We start from the raw sequence: 16,737 nt of genomic DNA, 5'->3' as shown, positions 1-16,737 counted from the left end.
GAAGAAATTAAAACCTTTACAGACAAGCAAAAGCTGAGAGAGTTCAGCACCACCAAACCAGCTTTACAACAAATGCTAAAGGAACTTCCCTAGGCAAGAAACACAAGAGAAGGAAAAGACCTACAATAACGAACCCAAAACAATTCAGAAAATGGGAATAGGAACATACATATCGATAATTACCTTAAATGTAAATGGACTAAATACTCCCACCAAAAGACACAGATTGGCTAAATGGATACAAAAACAAGTCCCATATATATGCTGTATAAAAGAGTCCCACTTTAGACTTAGAGACACATACAGACTGAAAGTAAGGGGATGGAAAAAGATATTCCATGCAAATGGAAACCAAAAGAAAGCTGGAGTAGCAATTCTCATATCAGACAAAATAGACTTTAAAATAAAGACTATTAGAAGAGACAAAGAAGGGCACTACATAATGATCAAGGGATCGACCCAAGAAGAAGATATAACAATTGTCAATATTTATGCACCCAACATAGGAGCACCTCAATACATAAGGCAGATACTAACAGCCATAAAAGGGGAAATTGACAGTAACACATTCATAGTAGGGGACGGTAAAACCTCACTTTCACCAATGGACAGATCATGCAAAATGAAAATAAATAAGGAAACATAAGCTTTAAATGATACATTAAACAAGACGGACTTAATTGATATTTATAGGACACTCCATCCAGAAACAACAGAATACACATTTTTCTCAAGTGCTCATGGAACATTCTCCAGGATAGATCATATCTTGGGTCAAAAATCAAGCCTTGGTAAATTTAAGAAAATTGAAGTTGTATCAAGTATCTTTTCCGACCACAATGCTATAAGACTAGATATCAATGACAGGAAAAGTTCTGTAAAAAAAATACAAAAACATGGAGGTTAAACAGTACACTACTTACTAATGGAGTGATCACTGAAGAAATCAAAGAGGAAATAAAAAACTCTAGAAACAAATGACAATGGAGACATGACGACCAAAACCTATGGGATGCAGCAAAAACTGTTCTAAAAGGGAAGTTTATAGAAATACAAGCTCACCTTAAGAAACAGGAAACATCTCGAATAACCTTACACCTAAAGCAATTAGAGAAAGAAGAAGAAAAAAAAAAACCCAAAGTTAGCAGAAGGAAAGAAATCATAAAAATCAGATCAGAAATAAATGAAAAAGAAATGAAGGAAACAATAGCAAAGATCAATAAAATTAAAAGCTGGTTCTTTGAGAAGACAAAAAAATTTAATAAACCATTAGCCAGACTCATCAAGAAAAAAAAGGGAGAAGACTCAAATCAAAAGAATTAGAAATAAAAAAGGAGAAGTAACAACTGACACTGCAGAAATACAAAAGACCATGAGAGATTACTACAAGCAACTATATGACAATAAATGGGCAACCTGGAAGATATGGACAAATTCTTAGAAATGCACAACCTGCCAAGACTGAATCAGGAAGAAATAGAAAATATGAACAGACCAATAACAAGCACTGAAATTGAAACTGTGATTTAAAATCTTCCAACAGACAAAAGCCCAGGACCAGATGGCTTCACAGGTGAATTCTATCAAACATTTACAGAAGAGCGAACACCTATTCTTCTCAAGCTCTTTCAAAATATAGCAGAGGCAGGAACACTCCCAAATTCATTCTACAAGGCCACCATCACCTTGATACCAAAACCAGACAAGGAGGTCACAAAGAAAGAAAACTACAGGCCAATATCACTGATGAACATAGATGTAAAAATCCTCAACAAAATACTAGCAAACAGAATCCAAAAGCACATTAAAAGGATCATACTACATGATCAAGTGGGGTTTATTCCAGGAATTCAAGGATTCTTCAATATACACAAATCAATCAATGTGATAAACCATATTAACAAATTGAAGGAGAAAAACCATATGGTCATCTCAATAGAGGCAGAGAAAACTTTCGACAAAATTCAACACCCATGTATGATAAAAACCCTGCAGAAAGTAGGCATAGAGGGAACGTTCCTCAACATAATAAAGGCCATATATGACAAACCAAAGCCAACATCATCCTCAATGGTGAAAAACTGAAAGCATTTCCACTAATATCAGGAACAAGACAACATAGTTTTGGAAGTTTTAGTCACAGCAATCAGAGAAAAAAGGAAATAAAAGGAATTGAAATCGGAAAAGAAGTAAAGTTGTCACTGTTTGCAGATGACATAATACTATACATACAGAATCCTTAAAATGCTACCAAAAAACTACTAGAGCTAATCAATGAATTTGGTAAAGTAGCAGGATACAAAATTCATGCACAGAAATCTCTGGCATTCCTATACACTAATGATGAAAAATCTGAAAGTGAAATCAAGAAAACACTCCCATTTACCATTGCAACAAAAAGAATAAAATATCTAGGAATAAACCTACCTAAGGAGACAAAAGACCTGTATGCAGAAAATTATAAGGCACTGATGAAAGAAATTAAAGATGATACAAATAGATGGAAAGATATACCATGTTCTTGGATTGGAAGAATCAACATTGTGAAAATGACTCTACTACCCAAAGCAATCTACAGATTCAATGTAATACCTATCAAACTACCACTGGCATTTTTCACAGAACTGGAACAAAAAATTCCAAAATTTTTACGGAAACACAGAAGACCCCGAATAGCCAAAGCAATCTTTAGAACGAAAAACGGAGCTGGAGGAATCAGGCTCCCTGACTTCAGACTATACTACAAAGCTGCAGTAATCAAGACAGTATGGTACTGGCACAAAAACAGAAAGATAGATAAATGGAACAGGATAGAAAGTCCAGAGATAAACCCACACACATATGGTCACCTTATCTTTGATAAAGGATGCAGGAATGTACAGTGGAGGAAGGACAGTCTCTTTAGTAAGTGGTGCTGGGAAAACTGGACAGGTACATGTGAAAGTATGACATTAGATCACTTGCTAACACCATACACAAAAATAAGCTCAAAATGGATTGAAGACGTAAATGTAAGGCCAGAAACTGTCAAACTCTTAGAGGAAAACACAGGCAGAATACTCTATGACATAAATCACAGCAAGATCCTTTTTGACCCACCTCCTAGAGAAATGGAAATAAAAACAAAAATAAACAAATGGGACTGAATGAAACTTCAAAGCTTTTGCACAGCAAAGGGAACCATAAACAAGAAGAAGGGACAACCCTCAGAATGGGAGAAAATATTTGCAAATGAAGCAACTGACAAAGATTAATCCCCCAAATTTACAAGCATCTCATGCAGCTCAATAACAAAAAAACAAACAACCCAATCCAAAAATGGGCAGAAGACCTAAATAGACATTTCTCCAAAGAAGATATACAGACTGCCAACAAACACATGAAAGAATGCTCAACATCATTAATCATTAGAGAAATGCAAATCAAAACTACAATGAGATATCATCTCACACCGGTCAGAATGGCCATCATCAAAATATCTAGAAACAATAAATGCTGGAGACGGTGTGGAGAAAAGGGAACACTCTTGCACTGCTGGTGGGAATGTGAATTGGTACAGCCACTATGGAGAACAGTATGGAGTTTCCTTAAAAAAACTACAAATAGAACTACCATATGACCCAGCAATCCCACTACTGGGCATATACCCTGAGAAAACCATAATTCCAAAAGAGTCATGTACCAAAATGTTCATTGCAGCTCTATTTACAATAGCCCGGAGATGGAAACAACCTAAGTGTCCATCATTGGATGAATGGATAAAGAATATGTGGCACATATATACAATGGAATATTATTCAGCCATAAAAAGAAACGAAATTGAGCTATTTGTAATGAGGTGGATAGACCTAGAGTCTGTCATACAGAGTGAAGTAAGTCAGAAAGAGAAAGACAAATATCATATGCTAACACATATGTATGGAATTTATGAAAGAAAAATGTCATGAAGTACCTAGGGGTAAGACTGGAGTAAAGACACAGACCTACTAGAGAATGGACTTGAGGATATGGGGAGTGGGAAGGGTGAGCTGTGACAAAGCGAGAGAGAGACATGGACATATATACACGACCAAACGTAAGGTAGATAGCTAGTGGGAAGCAGCTGCATAGCACAGGGAGATCAGCTTGGTGCTTTGAGACCGCCTGGAGGGGTGGGATAGGGAGGGTGGGAGGGAGGGAGACGCAAGAGGGAAGAGATATGGGAACATATGTATATGTATAACTGATTCACTTTGTTATAAAGCAGAACCTAGCACACCATTGTAAAGCAATTATACCCCAATAAAGATGTTAAAAAAACAAAAAAGCTAGATTCTACTTTTTTTTTACCTTTACAATGATAGCCGATAGCCATGAAAGAAAATAATAGACTTTCAAGTTTCCAAAATGAACACATGAATTTGAAAAACAGACACTCTATTCCAATACAAAAAATAATAAATAAGAGTGAAAGCTACTAATTCTTGTTTACAAAAATAATAGCTTTGATATAATTAAATACATATTTTTGCCATTTAGAAAGTCAATGAATGTGGCTTAAACCAGCTGAAGTTTACTCTATGAATGAATTTTTACTATATCCAAACTAATTTATTCTGCAAACATTTACCGCGATCTAAGTACTTAAGTCTTCTGGATAACAGAAAAGGTAAATAAAACACAGTTTCGCTCCTTGAGAAGGCCTCAGTCTAGGACTGCAAATATTACATATTTACTAAAGAGATGTTTCCACCTACTCAACCATCTTTGGGAAGGAACTGGGCTTCAATGCAGAAAACAAACATGGGTCCACCGAGCAGTATTCAAGAACTGGGGTTGGCAGGGGCAGCAGTGAAGAACACAAAGAAATACTTATAAGAAAAAGTTTCACCACAAGTAAAAGGCGAGTATCCATCTTCAAATCAAGTATGAAAGTAATAATAAGGAAATTTTTAAAATTAGGGATCTTTAAATTATTATTTTTTGTAAAAGATTAGATATATGAAAAATAGATACATACTTAGATAGATACATAGATTGATTGATTGCTTGATGGATGACAGATAGATGATAGATAGATTGATTTATTGATGGATGGATGGATGGATGATTCATGAAAGATGATAGATAGATAAATAGGTAGATAACAGATGGGTGAAAGAAAGAAAGATAGATAGATAGATGACAGATAGGTGATAGATAGATATAGTTAAGGCAATTTTTAACATTAGGGACCTTTAAATTATTTTTTTATGATAGATTGATGATAGATATATAGATTGATTGATAGATGGATGGATGATAGAGATAGATGATATATGGATGACAGATATGTAGTTGATGCAGCTACAGATTGATAAACACAGATACAGATACAGATTGATATGTTATATTCACACACATATATATTTACCACATAGACTACAATCATCATCATTAACTCCCCCGGCCCTGAATTAGAATAAATGTACAGGCTTGTGTTTAACTGAATTGCAAGAAAGGATTGTGGGGGGTGGGGGTGAGGGGAAGTGGTCCAAATAAAAAGCAAAGACAAGAAATGAGCTTTCAGAGGAACACAGCAATGAAGAATGAAAATGTGGCCTGGGCTGCACCCTTGGGACAGAATCTCCAGTGGTTCTACCTCCCATGTGACACTTGGCCCTCCTGCCCCACAGCATCCTCACCACCCGGCAAGCGTCAGGGCCAGGGTATAGCTCTTCCCCTCCCTGGAGCAGGTGGAGAAGTGCCAGCTCCTCCTTTCTAGAGCATGATTGCAACTCACAGCTCCAGCCCCTTCATCACTACCTAGAAACAACAGCTTTCACTTAAGTTTTATATTTTTCAGAGAGCTTTTCCATTCTTGCTAATCTTGGCTTTTACATAAATTACATGAAAAAAAAAGTCCAAAATATGCCTCTAGGAACCTGAATAACTTTTAAAATTATCCTCCAGTAAAATTCAAGTAAAAATCAGTCTAATTTCAGAATGAATGTGTTTAGAAATAATATCTGGTGATCAATATTTAGTTTCTATGAGAAAAGAACATAAACATTGGCTCATACATATGGTTAGATCCAGGAGAAGAAATCCCCAAACACCTGAGCCTTCATTTAGGAATGAATTCTGATCACTATGAAAAGGAAGATGGTCCCAAAGGGAAAAATGGCAAACTCCTGGTAATTTAAAGACAACTTCCTGCCTGCTGAATGATTACGATTACACTCTACACTGTTGGAAAATATGCCAATGTTTAGAAATGTCCTGGATGGTCTCATTAAAGCATCCCCATGTAATTGTCCGGTAAGGACCAGAGAGTCAAATATCCACATGCACAGGAAGATAACCTGGGTGCCCGAGGTAGTTAAGTATATGAGTAAAGAGTACAAATCCTGTTTAAGGCATTCATATGTACTTATCTTTTAAGTGTAGTCTTGATCAAACAAAATATTTCCAGAGGTTAAATATGGCTCACCTGTGTAGCAGCAAATTTGCATCTCCTACTTAAACTAACAATCGTAAGACCAGGAAACTTGTTTTCTTGTGTTGCTTTTACTGTGAGGTCTTCAAGCAGGCTGGACAACACTTTCAAATCAGAATTTCTGCTAAAATGATATTCCCCACATATACGAGTTTGTACGATCTCTTTTAAATACCATCTGCTCCATAAAAGTGACCCATCAAGTTATGGGTCTGCACAGTCTAGCCCCTTGGTTGATGAGGGAAAATAAAAAGAAACAAAAATAAAAGCTAAACTTGGAAGAGGAAAATGAAGAAAGAAGAAAGGGTCAGGGAAAGTTACAGCCCAGAGTGAATAAGCAGAAAGGAAGCCAGAAGACTTGGAGGAGCTCAGAGCTAATGAAAAAAACAAGAACACAGGGCAGGGGGAGGAAAGGATGTGAAAGCCAGCTGGAAGGAGAGAAAGCAAGGAAGAGAGGAGCTAACAGAAATCCAAGGACAGAAAGTATTGGAGATGGGAGGGAACAGGAAATTTATTGGAAACCAAGTTGTTTTTCCTTATGCATCCAATGCAATTCTATTCCAGGCAGAACTCTAGTCTCACCTTCAAAGAGGAGAGAAGGGAAGTCAAAACTCATAGGAGCCTTTCATGGGCTGGAGCCAGGAGCTCTCAGAAGACAGATTAGAGGAAACATGAGCCTATAGCTGACGCTTTGACAGAAGATACAGAGATGAAGGGGCAGCAGCATCACTCAGTCCAGCATTTCCCAAAAGGTAGGTGAAGCAAAAACAGTGAGAGCTGGGCTCCAACACAGAGCTACTGAATCTGAATTTCTAGCACATTTAATAAACACCTCCATTGACTCCTATCACCAGAAAGGTCAGGAAGCACTGGTATAGTGGTGAAAACTGGGAGCTCTGGAACCTCAGCTGACTGAATTCAATTCCTAGGTCATCAACTACTGACCATGAACAAATTATTTAATGTTTCTGTATCCCAGCTACTAAACCTATAAAATGGATTGTTATGGGGACTGAGTGATGGCATGTAAAGCAGTTAGGCAGTGCCCAATGCATATTGAATATGAACCAGGAATGAATCAAGACAAAGCAAAAGATAGCATTGTAAAGAAAAGGTTAATAATAAGAAGAAAATATTTTTACACACTTCAGAGCCATTAAATGGAAAGATCCGAAATAATCTCATATCAATAGAGATAAAATACTGTAAATTTAATCACTCATTGATTCATTCATTCATTTAACAAATTTTATTGACCTATGTCACACATAAGGAGGGAGTAAATAGCATACTGTTTCCCCAAAGCAAGATACTTAATTTAGGCAGCATATTAATTTTTATCTTAAAAAAATATCTTTCACAATTTTTACTTAGAGTGAAAATCATTATGTCAGTTTTTCTGTAAAATATTATTTTTCATGAAGCAGCCAATCTTTTAATTCAATTTTTGGACTTTAAATTGTTACCCTATACAAAGTTCAAGCTATAAGATGAATAAGTTCTAGGAATCTAAGGCACAGCATAGTGATTAACACTACAGTTAATAATATATTATATCCTTGAAAGCTGCTAAGAGAGTAAATCTTAAATGGTCTCAGCACAAAAAAGAAATGGTAATTATGTGATGTGATGCAGATGCTAGCCAATGCTATGGTGACAATCATTTTGCAATATATGAATGTATCAAATTTGTATACCTTAAACTTACACAATGTTATATGTCAATTATATCTCAATAAAGCTTGAAAAATAAATACACAAATTGTTACTGTCAACAGTTTGCATATTACCTGGAATGTAACCACTTCAAAAGCTTTGTAATATGGTAAATGAATATATTTTTTCAATTCCAATTATATTGCAAAATAGGTGTTTTTTTAATATTTCCCCTGTTATATTAGTAATTTTTTAACTAGCTTGTTCAGAACAAACTTCTCACAGAGAACCAGAAAATCTGGTGAAAATATTAGTGAAAAACACTTCTTTGATAGCCTTTGGAGTCTCCCAGGGAGGGTGTACTTCAGTGGCCAAGATACTCGCAGAAGAAAAACACAGAGGTGATACCAAAATTCAGCATGAACTTTCCTCTTGAGGCATTCGCCAATTCTATGCAATCAGGTGAGAAGCTGAGAAGAGCATCAGAGCTTCCAGGGGTCTTAGAAGTTGGAGAGGAAATATTTTTGAGTTCAGGTTCAACAAGGAGAAGACATTCTGGTAAACACTCTAGGCTTTTAGTTAGAACCCCTGGAGAGCAACAAAATAAAAGTAAGCGTGAATAGAAAAGACAAGCCCTCACAAATGAAGTAGGTCCAACCTTGAATCAGCTAAACATCTGATTGGCTTAAGGTAAGCTACCCTTGCACTTATTGCCTGTTAGAAGCAAAAGATAATCAATCCTTCCTGCACCTCACACCCATCGGAATGGCTATTACCAAAATGACAAGAAATAAGTGTTGGTGAGGATGTGGAGAAAAGGGAACCCTTGTGCAATGGGAATGTAAATTGGTGCAGCCACTATGGAAAACAGCATGAAGGGTCCTCAAAAAATTAAAAATAAAACTATCATATGATTCAGCAATTCTGCTTCTAGCTATTTATCCCAAGGAAAGGAAATCATTGTCTTGAACAGATATCTGCACCCCCATGTTCATTGCAGCACTCTTTGCAATAGCTAAGACGTGAAAACAACCCAAGTACCCATTGACAGATGAATGGATAAAGAAAATATGGTGTGTATATCTACACAAAGGCATATTATTCAGTCATAAAAAGAAGGAAATCATGCCATTTGCTACCTGATGGACCCTGAGGGTATTATGCTAAGCAAAATAAGCCAAACAGAAAGAGACAAGTACTTATATGTGGAATCTTAAAAAAAACAAAATTAGATACAGAGAACAGACTGGTGGTTGCCAGAGACAGGGTGTAGAGGGTGGGCAAAAGGGAGTGGGGGGAAGGTAATCATTTCTGGATGACTCAGAGCCTCAAATTATGTCTATAACATTTTCATAACAGGTGTCTAACCTAAACTGAAAAATTAGTAGGCATTGCAAGAGGAAAGATACATGAAAGAGACCCACTGGAGATCTGAATATTGGAGTTACCAGACATGGAACTTAAAATAACTGATAAGTATTCAAGAATTCTTGATAAGATGGAGAATTGTGGCAGAAAGCTAAAAATTGGTTTTAAAAACCATATAGAAGTCCATTAATTCAAAAATATAACTAAAATTAAGAACTCACATTAAATCAGCAGCAAATTAGACAAAGCTAAAGAGGGTATTAGTGAAATGGAATAGGTGAGAAAAAATATTCAGACTGAACATGGTGAGAAACAAAAGATAAAAAATACAAAAAATGAGTATATGAAATAAATGGGTCACAAGGAACATTCTAAGATTCTTCAAGCTATAGGTCCAAGCTGGGGGGTGGTTAAAAAAGAGACAGAAGCAATAGTTGAAGAGAATTGATTGAAAAATTTCCAAAACATATGGAAGCCAACAAGCATCAAGATCCAAGAAGTGCTATGAATCATTATCAGATATAAAGAAACTACCTGTAGACTCATCATAGTCATACTGTTGGAAACCAAAGATAACAAGAAGAGAATGAAAGATATATTATCATCAAAGAACTAAAAGTAAAACTAACAGCTGATTTCCCTCTGGTTTGTCTCTGGTTTCCATTTTATCTGTTGAGAAATCTGCATTTCGTACTGCTGTCATGTCACGTATTCTAATTCTTTATATGGAACATATATTTATACTCAATATTCATTATATTTATGCACATTGCACACGTATATACATAAATGTAATTCAAGCAAAGAAAAACTGAAAGAAATTATCACCACCAGATTTTTACTAAAGAAAGTATTAAAGCAAATATTTCTAGTTGAAGGGAAATAATTTCAGATGAAAGAATGGAGATGAAGAAAGCAATAAAGAGCAAAGGAAAGAGGAGATATGTGCATAGGTATAAATGTATATTGACTATAAATACATATTACAAATATACCATATAGAAAATTAATATATACAACAATAATATAGAAAGCGAAGGCAGTAAAGGGAGTTAAATTATCATATTTTTAATAAGTTGTGATAGAACTAATTTATATAATATTTTAATAAGTCAAGGTTGTACGTTGACATCTTATAGGTAGCAACTACCAGTACCATAAAAACAGTACATAACTAACAAGCCAACCCAAGGGAAAAATGAATTTTAAAATTTACATAATTTCAAAAGAAGTCATAAAAAAGAGAAACAGGGCAGTAAAGGACAAAAGAACACCTGAGACAAACAGAAAACAAACAGTGCAATGGTATTTTGGTTCCTTTCTGAAAATTCCTCCCCACTCACTCTAAGGTATTTTGTAAATGTACTAACAGCTTCAGAGTTGTAAACTGAAAAGCATATAGTTACTTTAATTTTTTAATTAAATTTAAGCAAAAATATTGTACATTCCAATTAAATTCAAGTGACAGTTTAACACTAAATACTTGGAATCATAATATTTGCTGACAGCAAATGTAACTTAAAGGATCAGGATATAATGTAAAATAACTATAAATTTAATCTCACAAAGTCTACAATTTTGTCTTTAAAAAACTAATATATTTTAAGTGTTGTTTATGATAGAATTTAGGTCCTTAGGAATTTTATTGCTGTAATGGGGTATTAATACATGAAGATATTTAGCTACTGCTTAAGCAGCACTTGGAAATCAAAGAAGGACTACTTTACAGGGAACCTAAATTTTAATCCAAACTTTAAACCACGAGTTAAGCCAGCTTCATCATATCCATTTTAACAGAGACAAATATAGAAAATAAGACAGGCCCTAAGAGATAGCTTGAACCATAGAAGGATCAATTTTAACCTCCTGGTCTATTAAGGAAATCTGAAAAACCAATGCCATTAGTTACAAAAAAAAAAAAAAAAAAGAGAGGAAGAGAACTAAAGAATTTAATTAGTGGAGCTGTGGTCGTGCAAGCCTTTAATTCACATTGACCCATTTTATGTTTGGTAATAAATTGCTAAACTTCAAATGTGTATATTTGTACTTACACACACACAATATTTAATTTTATCTTAATAATATATTGGTAGCAGAAAAAGGGCTAGGTTTTGAATCTTTCTATTGACTAGCACAGTATTCTTTCAAAATAGAGCACTCTGTCTGTCCCAACTGCAGCCAAATTATTTCAAAACTTAGGGGTCCTGCCCATGATTCCCTCTGCCAGATTTAACAGTGGAGAAATAGTTAAGCTCTGTGAATCTTTTAACAGCTTCCAGAATCCATTTTCAACTCTTGCCCCATCAAAGTATGACTAGATTCTATAAAAAGATAACACACAACCCAAACGTCCATCTACATATGAATGGATAAAGAAGATGTGGTATATATATACAATGGAATATTACTCCACCATTAAAAAGAATGAAATAATGCCATTTGCAGCAACATGCATGGAACTGGAGATTATCATACTAAGTGAAGTAAGTCAGAAAAAGACAAATATCACATGCTATCACTTATATGTGGAATCTAAAAAAAAATGATACAAATGAACTTATTTACAAAACAGAAATAGACTCATAGGCATAGAAAATAATCTTACAGTTACCAAAGGGGAAATCAGGGTGAGAGATAAATTAGGAGCTTGAGATTAGCAAATACAATCTACTATATATAAAATAGATAAACAACAAGGTTTTATTGTATAGCACAGGGAACTATATTCAATATCTTTAAATAACCTAAATTGGAAAAGAATCTGAAAAAGAATAGATACATATACATATGTGTATGTGTAACTGAATTGCTTTGCTGTACACTGGAAACTAACACACCATTATAAATCAACTATAGTTCAATAAAAAAAGGTAAAACACAAACAGTAATAATACCCATCTAACAGCACTAAGACCAAACTTTATTGACACCTGTCTTAATTCTCATCACTTTGGCATTCACATAACAAATAGTTAGCATTTTATTACAATGTGCTAATCATCATTTTGGACCCTAAAAAGTGCAATGAAGGATTTCACGTTCCCCATAAATCTGAGATGCTTATGCCCTAGAAGGAAAAACATCCATTCATTTGTTCATTCAACAAGTATTCATTGGCCATTAAAAACTAATCAGACATTTTGTTCATTGCTGAGGATTTTGTGGTGGAATTTTTCCTTACTTTTATGATACTTAGAGTCCGGTAGGGAATTAAACATAAAATGATCACAACAATAAATGTAAAATTCACATTATTTGTAATGAACAGTGCAAAGTAAGATAACAAGAAATGCTTGCCTTGGGAGTCTGGGAAAGATTTCATGAGGAAGCAACATTTGAGTTGAGAGCTCAAGGTTAGTTATTTGAAAAGAATCTTCCTAGCAGAGAGGAAAACAGGTAAAGATCATGTTTCCAGAGGAAAGATGATTGGAAAACTCAAAAGAAGGACACAGTGGCAAGGATAAGAGAACATAGCTTAAGAGGATGCTGCAGAGAGATGCAATGAAGAGATCACCTGAGGCTTCCAAGAACACATTAAAGATTTTGCTTGCTATTCATTCCTAAAAGCAATGAGAATTCACGGAAGGTTGTGAAACGGGAGAATAGCATGATTCTGTGCAAAACAGAGAACTTCTCCCAACTAGCTGTAGAAACAATAGGTTGAAGGATCGCAAGAGTCTAGTAGTTCATTGGAGAGAGAATGCCACTTTAAAATTGATAGCAGCAGTAGAGTTGGAAAAACAGATGGATCTGTGAGAAATTCAAGGTAAAATTGCAGGACTTAGTGATACTTTGGTTATGGGGGAAAGAAGGAAAGGAGCTCTTGGTTTGTGCTTCCAGGGCTGAATGAATTGCAATGGCATACCCTGTGATAGGAAATTCTAGAGAATGTCTGGGGTTGGAAGGGGAAGAAGAACGTGATTCCAATTTTGCAAATGTTGGGTTTGAATTACTTTTGAGATACCCAAGTGATGATGTCAGGTGAGCAGGTGAACATCAGGACTGGAGCTTAAGAGAGAGATGGTAATATGAATCTGGAAGATATGGGTATACTAATAGTAAGAGGAACTGTGAGTGTGCATAAAAAGTCATGAGGAATTTGAAGATTTACCCCTGAGCCAGTCTAGTTCTAGCCTGAGGAACCAGAGAGGTAGGGCTTAAAGCAGCAACAATGTTGTTAAACACAAGCCAAAGAAGAAGGTAAATTTCAGAGTGCGGTGTCATTGCTGCTGTGTATTCAATAGGACATGACCTAAAACATTACCATTTCACAACACTGGAACTAAAACAGAACTATGCATAAAATGCCATGAGAGCACAGAAAAAGGCTAGCAACTCTGGAAGGAGAAAAGGGTTGGTCAAAAGAAGTGATATTTAAGCTGTGTCTGAGGAATAAATAGGAGTTTCTCACTAAAGCAGTCCAGGGTTAAAACAGCAATATTTGGAGAAGGTATTGCTATTTCTCCAAAAAGGAACAAAAAGTCTTTATTACGCTGATGAGTGTCCAAAAACCCTATTCCCCGCATTCCTAGATCAGTCATCCTAGTCATTTTCTTTCTTTTTTTCATCCTAGTCATTTTCAATTACCCTGTTTCCACATCCCTGCAAGGCAAAGTAGACATCCTCACCTAGCAGTCTAGCCTCTGTCATGTTCCCCAAAGCCCACAAAATTAGAATATGGGGGTCGCGGGAGAGAAAAATAATATTAACCCAGCAACAGAAGTCATATAAAGTCTCAGACTTCGGGACTGGAAGGTAAGGATTCCTGATTCTGTAACAGAGTGAATATGAAGGTTATATTATCTTTACAATACAAAGATCAAATGAGAAAGCAGGAAAATTAAATAGAAGACAAGAGAACATACAGGAAGATAAAGAATTATTTTCCCTTTCTTGATTGTCAGCAACAGTCTTTGAGTCAGATGACCAGGGCCATCTTTTAAGTAATGAGGAGCAAAGTATCTTTTAGAGAATCCACAAACGCTGAACTCCAATCTGTAGAACTAAAATTACAATGTCACATATTGATACATTGAACTGAAAATACATTAACTATAAAACTATAGAAAAATGGATGCCTAATATTAGAATAGTTGATTTTAAAACACAAATTTAAATTATGCTTACCCACTAAAATATTATGCTTAATACAAATTATTATTTTGTACATAGATGAATCAGTAATAAACATTTTTGTATCCACCAAAATTCAAAAAAATAATAGCTAAACCCTGAGTCTCCCTCCCTTTTCCCACGTTTTCACATTCACTTAACAATTATCACTGTTATTCCTTTGTGCAACTTTAAATTTTAAGCTCTTTTAAGGGAAAAGTCTATTTCTTTATATAGATTTTCTTCATTTACTTGCCATTTCCGGTTGAGAGTGCATTAAATCGCAAGTATGTGGATACTATACTCACTTGCCTAATAATTGTCTTAAAATGGGCTTTCAGGAATCAACATGGGAATACATTTTGGACAGAAATCGCTGTTATTTACCTTTTTTCCCCAGCTTGTTCAAGTGTGTTGAAGCATAAATACATTAGGGATAATTAATGATATGACGGATGATTTCATCCCACCGTGTTTTCCCAACCTTCTGTGTTGGCTTTGTTCCTTTTTCCGCCTCATATTCTGACAAATTCGTCGTCTTTGTCACACAATAATCAGGAGAAAACTGAAAAGAAGGGCGCGATCCTCGGAGGAGTGTTGTATATTACGACTTATCCCTTCCAAGGGAAACACAGAGAAGGAACAGTTTCCTTTAGGCGACCTGCACGTGGCCAAGATAGGGATTTTAATGGGTCTGAGCCGCAGGGGTGGGTCTGCAATTCACCCCAGAGAGATGATGGGAAACCTTTTAAAGGGTGAGGTTTGACATTACAGCACTGTCGCAGGAAGGGCCCAGGGTGAGAGACTACACGAGAAGGGGAGAGGAGGCCTGGGGGATGACGAAAGAGGGTGGGGACCCCCTGGGCCGCGAGGTGGTACCTGCGCGGGCTCGAACGCCCCTGCCACTGAATCCCCGATCCAGAGATGCTCCCGGAGAAGTTGTTGGTAGCTGAGGCAGTGCTTCACCGCGGATGGCACGTTCCCCATGGCCAGGTCCGGGGCGGCTGTAGGCGATGGGAGAGAGCGGGGAGGAGAGAGATGCGGGCCGGGCGCGCGCTGCGGTCCCGCGCCGGCCCCCGAGCGCGCCTTCCGCCTCCCGCGCGCGCTGAGCCCGGCCCCGCTCTGTGTACTGCAGCGGCGCCAAGCCGAGAGCGCCCAGAGCAGGGCGCGCGGGAGACACCTGCGCGCACGCGGGCCACCCGCAGCCGAAGCGCGGAGGAGATATTCCCAGCATGGCGCGCCTGCCGCTCTGCACCCAGCAAGTAGGGCTGATCGCATCTGCACACGCCCCACTCACCGGCTTCTCACCTGGTTCAGAATCCACAGGGAAGAAAGGGTTAGGTCTCCATCAAAGGAAGAGGGTCTGCGTTTTCTTGTCTGGCAGTTTGCTCATTCCCAGCCTTTGGCGTCCACTGTACATGCGTCTGGCCTTGAACTCACTTGAGTTTATCTTCATGACAATAAACTTGACATACACACACAGATTTAAAAGATAACCAACAAGGACCTACTGTATAGCACAGGGAACTCTGCTCAATATTCTGCAATAACCTAAATGGGAAAAGAATAGATGCATGTATTCGTACAACTGAATCACTTTTCTATACACCTGAAACTAACACAACATTGCTAATAAACTATACTCCAATATAAAATAAAAATTTAAAAATAAAGACATCAGTCATATTGGCTTAAGGCCCACCCAAACAACCCTTCAAATCAGAAAATCAACCTTGACACAGCACTACCATCCAATCTACATACCCCATGCAAATTTCACCAACTGTATCAATAGTGTCCCATTTGCTCAAAAAAAGGTTATATTTTTTAAATATTATGAGACAGGAAATATGCTCAATATTTTGTAATAACCTGTAAGGGAAATTTTATATATATATATATATATATATATATATATATATATATATAAAATATAGAACACATATATGTTATAACTTAGCCCATACATTTATACTACATATGCCAAGCTTCTGTTTTATTGTTTTCTTTGCTGTTTTTCTCTTTGCTTCTCATATTAAGGTTTTATATTTTGAATAAATGATGCAGATCCAAAGTCTTCATATGGAAGAATTTCTTTATGACCTTTCCTTTATTTCCTTGTTAGGGCCCCACCTTAGTTATTT

The 16,737-nt window shown here is 36.5% G+C and overlaps 1 protein-coding gene across 3 annotated transcripts in view; it reads right to left on the bottom strand.

Annotated features, from left to right (window-relative positions):
* Positions 1 to 15,580, bottom strand: part of HMGCLL1 (3-hydroxymethyl-3-methylglutaryl-CoA lyase like 1) — a 136,313-nt gene extending 120,733 nt beyond the window's left edge. For all 3 annotated transcript variants that reach the window (XM_032649433.1, XM_032649434.1, XM_032649435.1), the window contains exon 1: positions 15,473 to 15,580. In XM_032649433.1, coding sequence (XP_032505324.1) covers positions 15,473 to 15,580 — 108 coding nt within the window. The remainder of the gene's footprint in view (positions 1 to 15,472) is intronic.
* Positions 15,581 to 16,737: the final 1,157 nt, after the last annotated feature.

Source organism: Phocoena sinus, chromosome 11 (genome assembly GCF_008692025.1).
Source record: "Phocoena sinus isolate mPhoSin1 chromosome 11, mPhoSin1.pri, whole genome shotgun sequence".
Lineage (NCBI taxonomy): Eukaryota > Metazoa > Chordata > Mammalia > Artiodactyla > Phocoenidae > Phocoena > Phocoena sinus.
This window is presented reverse-complemented; position numbering and strand designations above follow the sequence as displayed.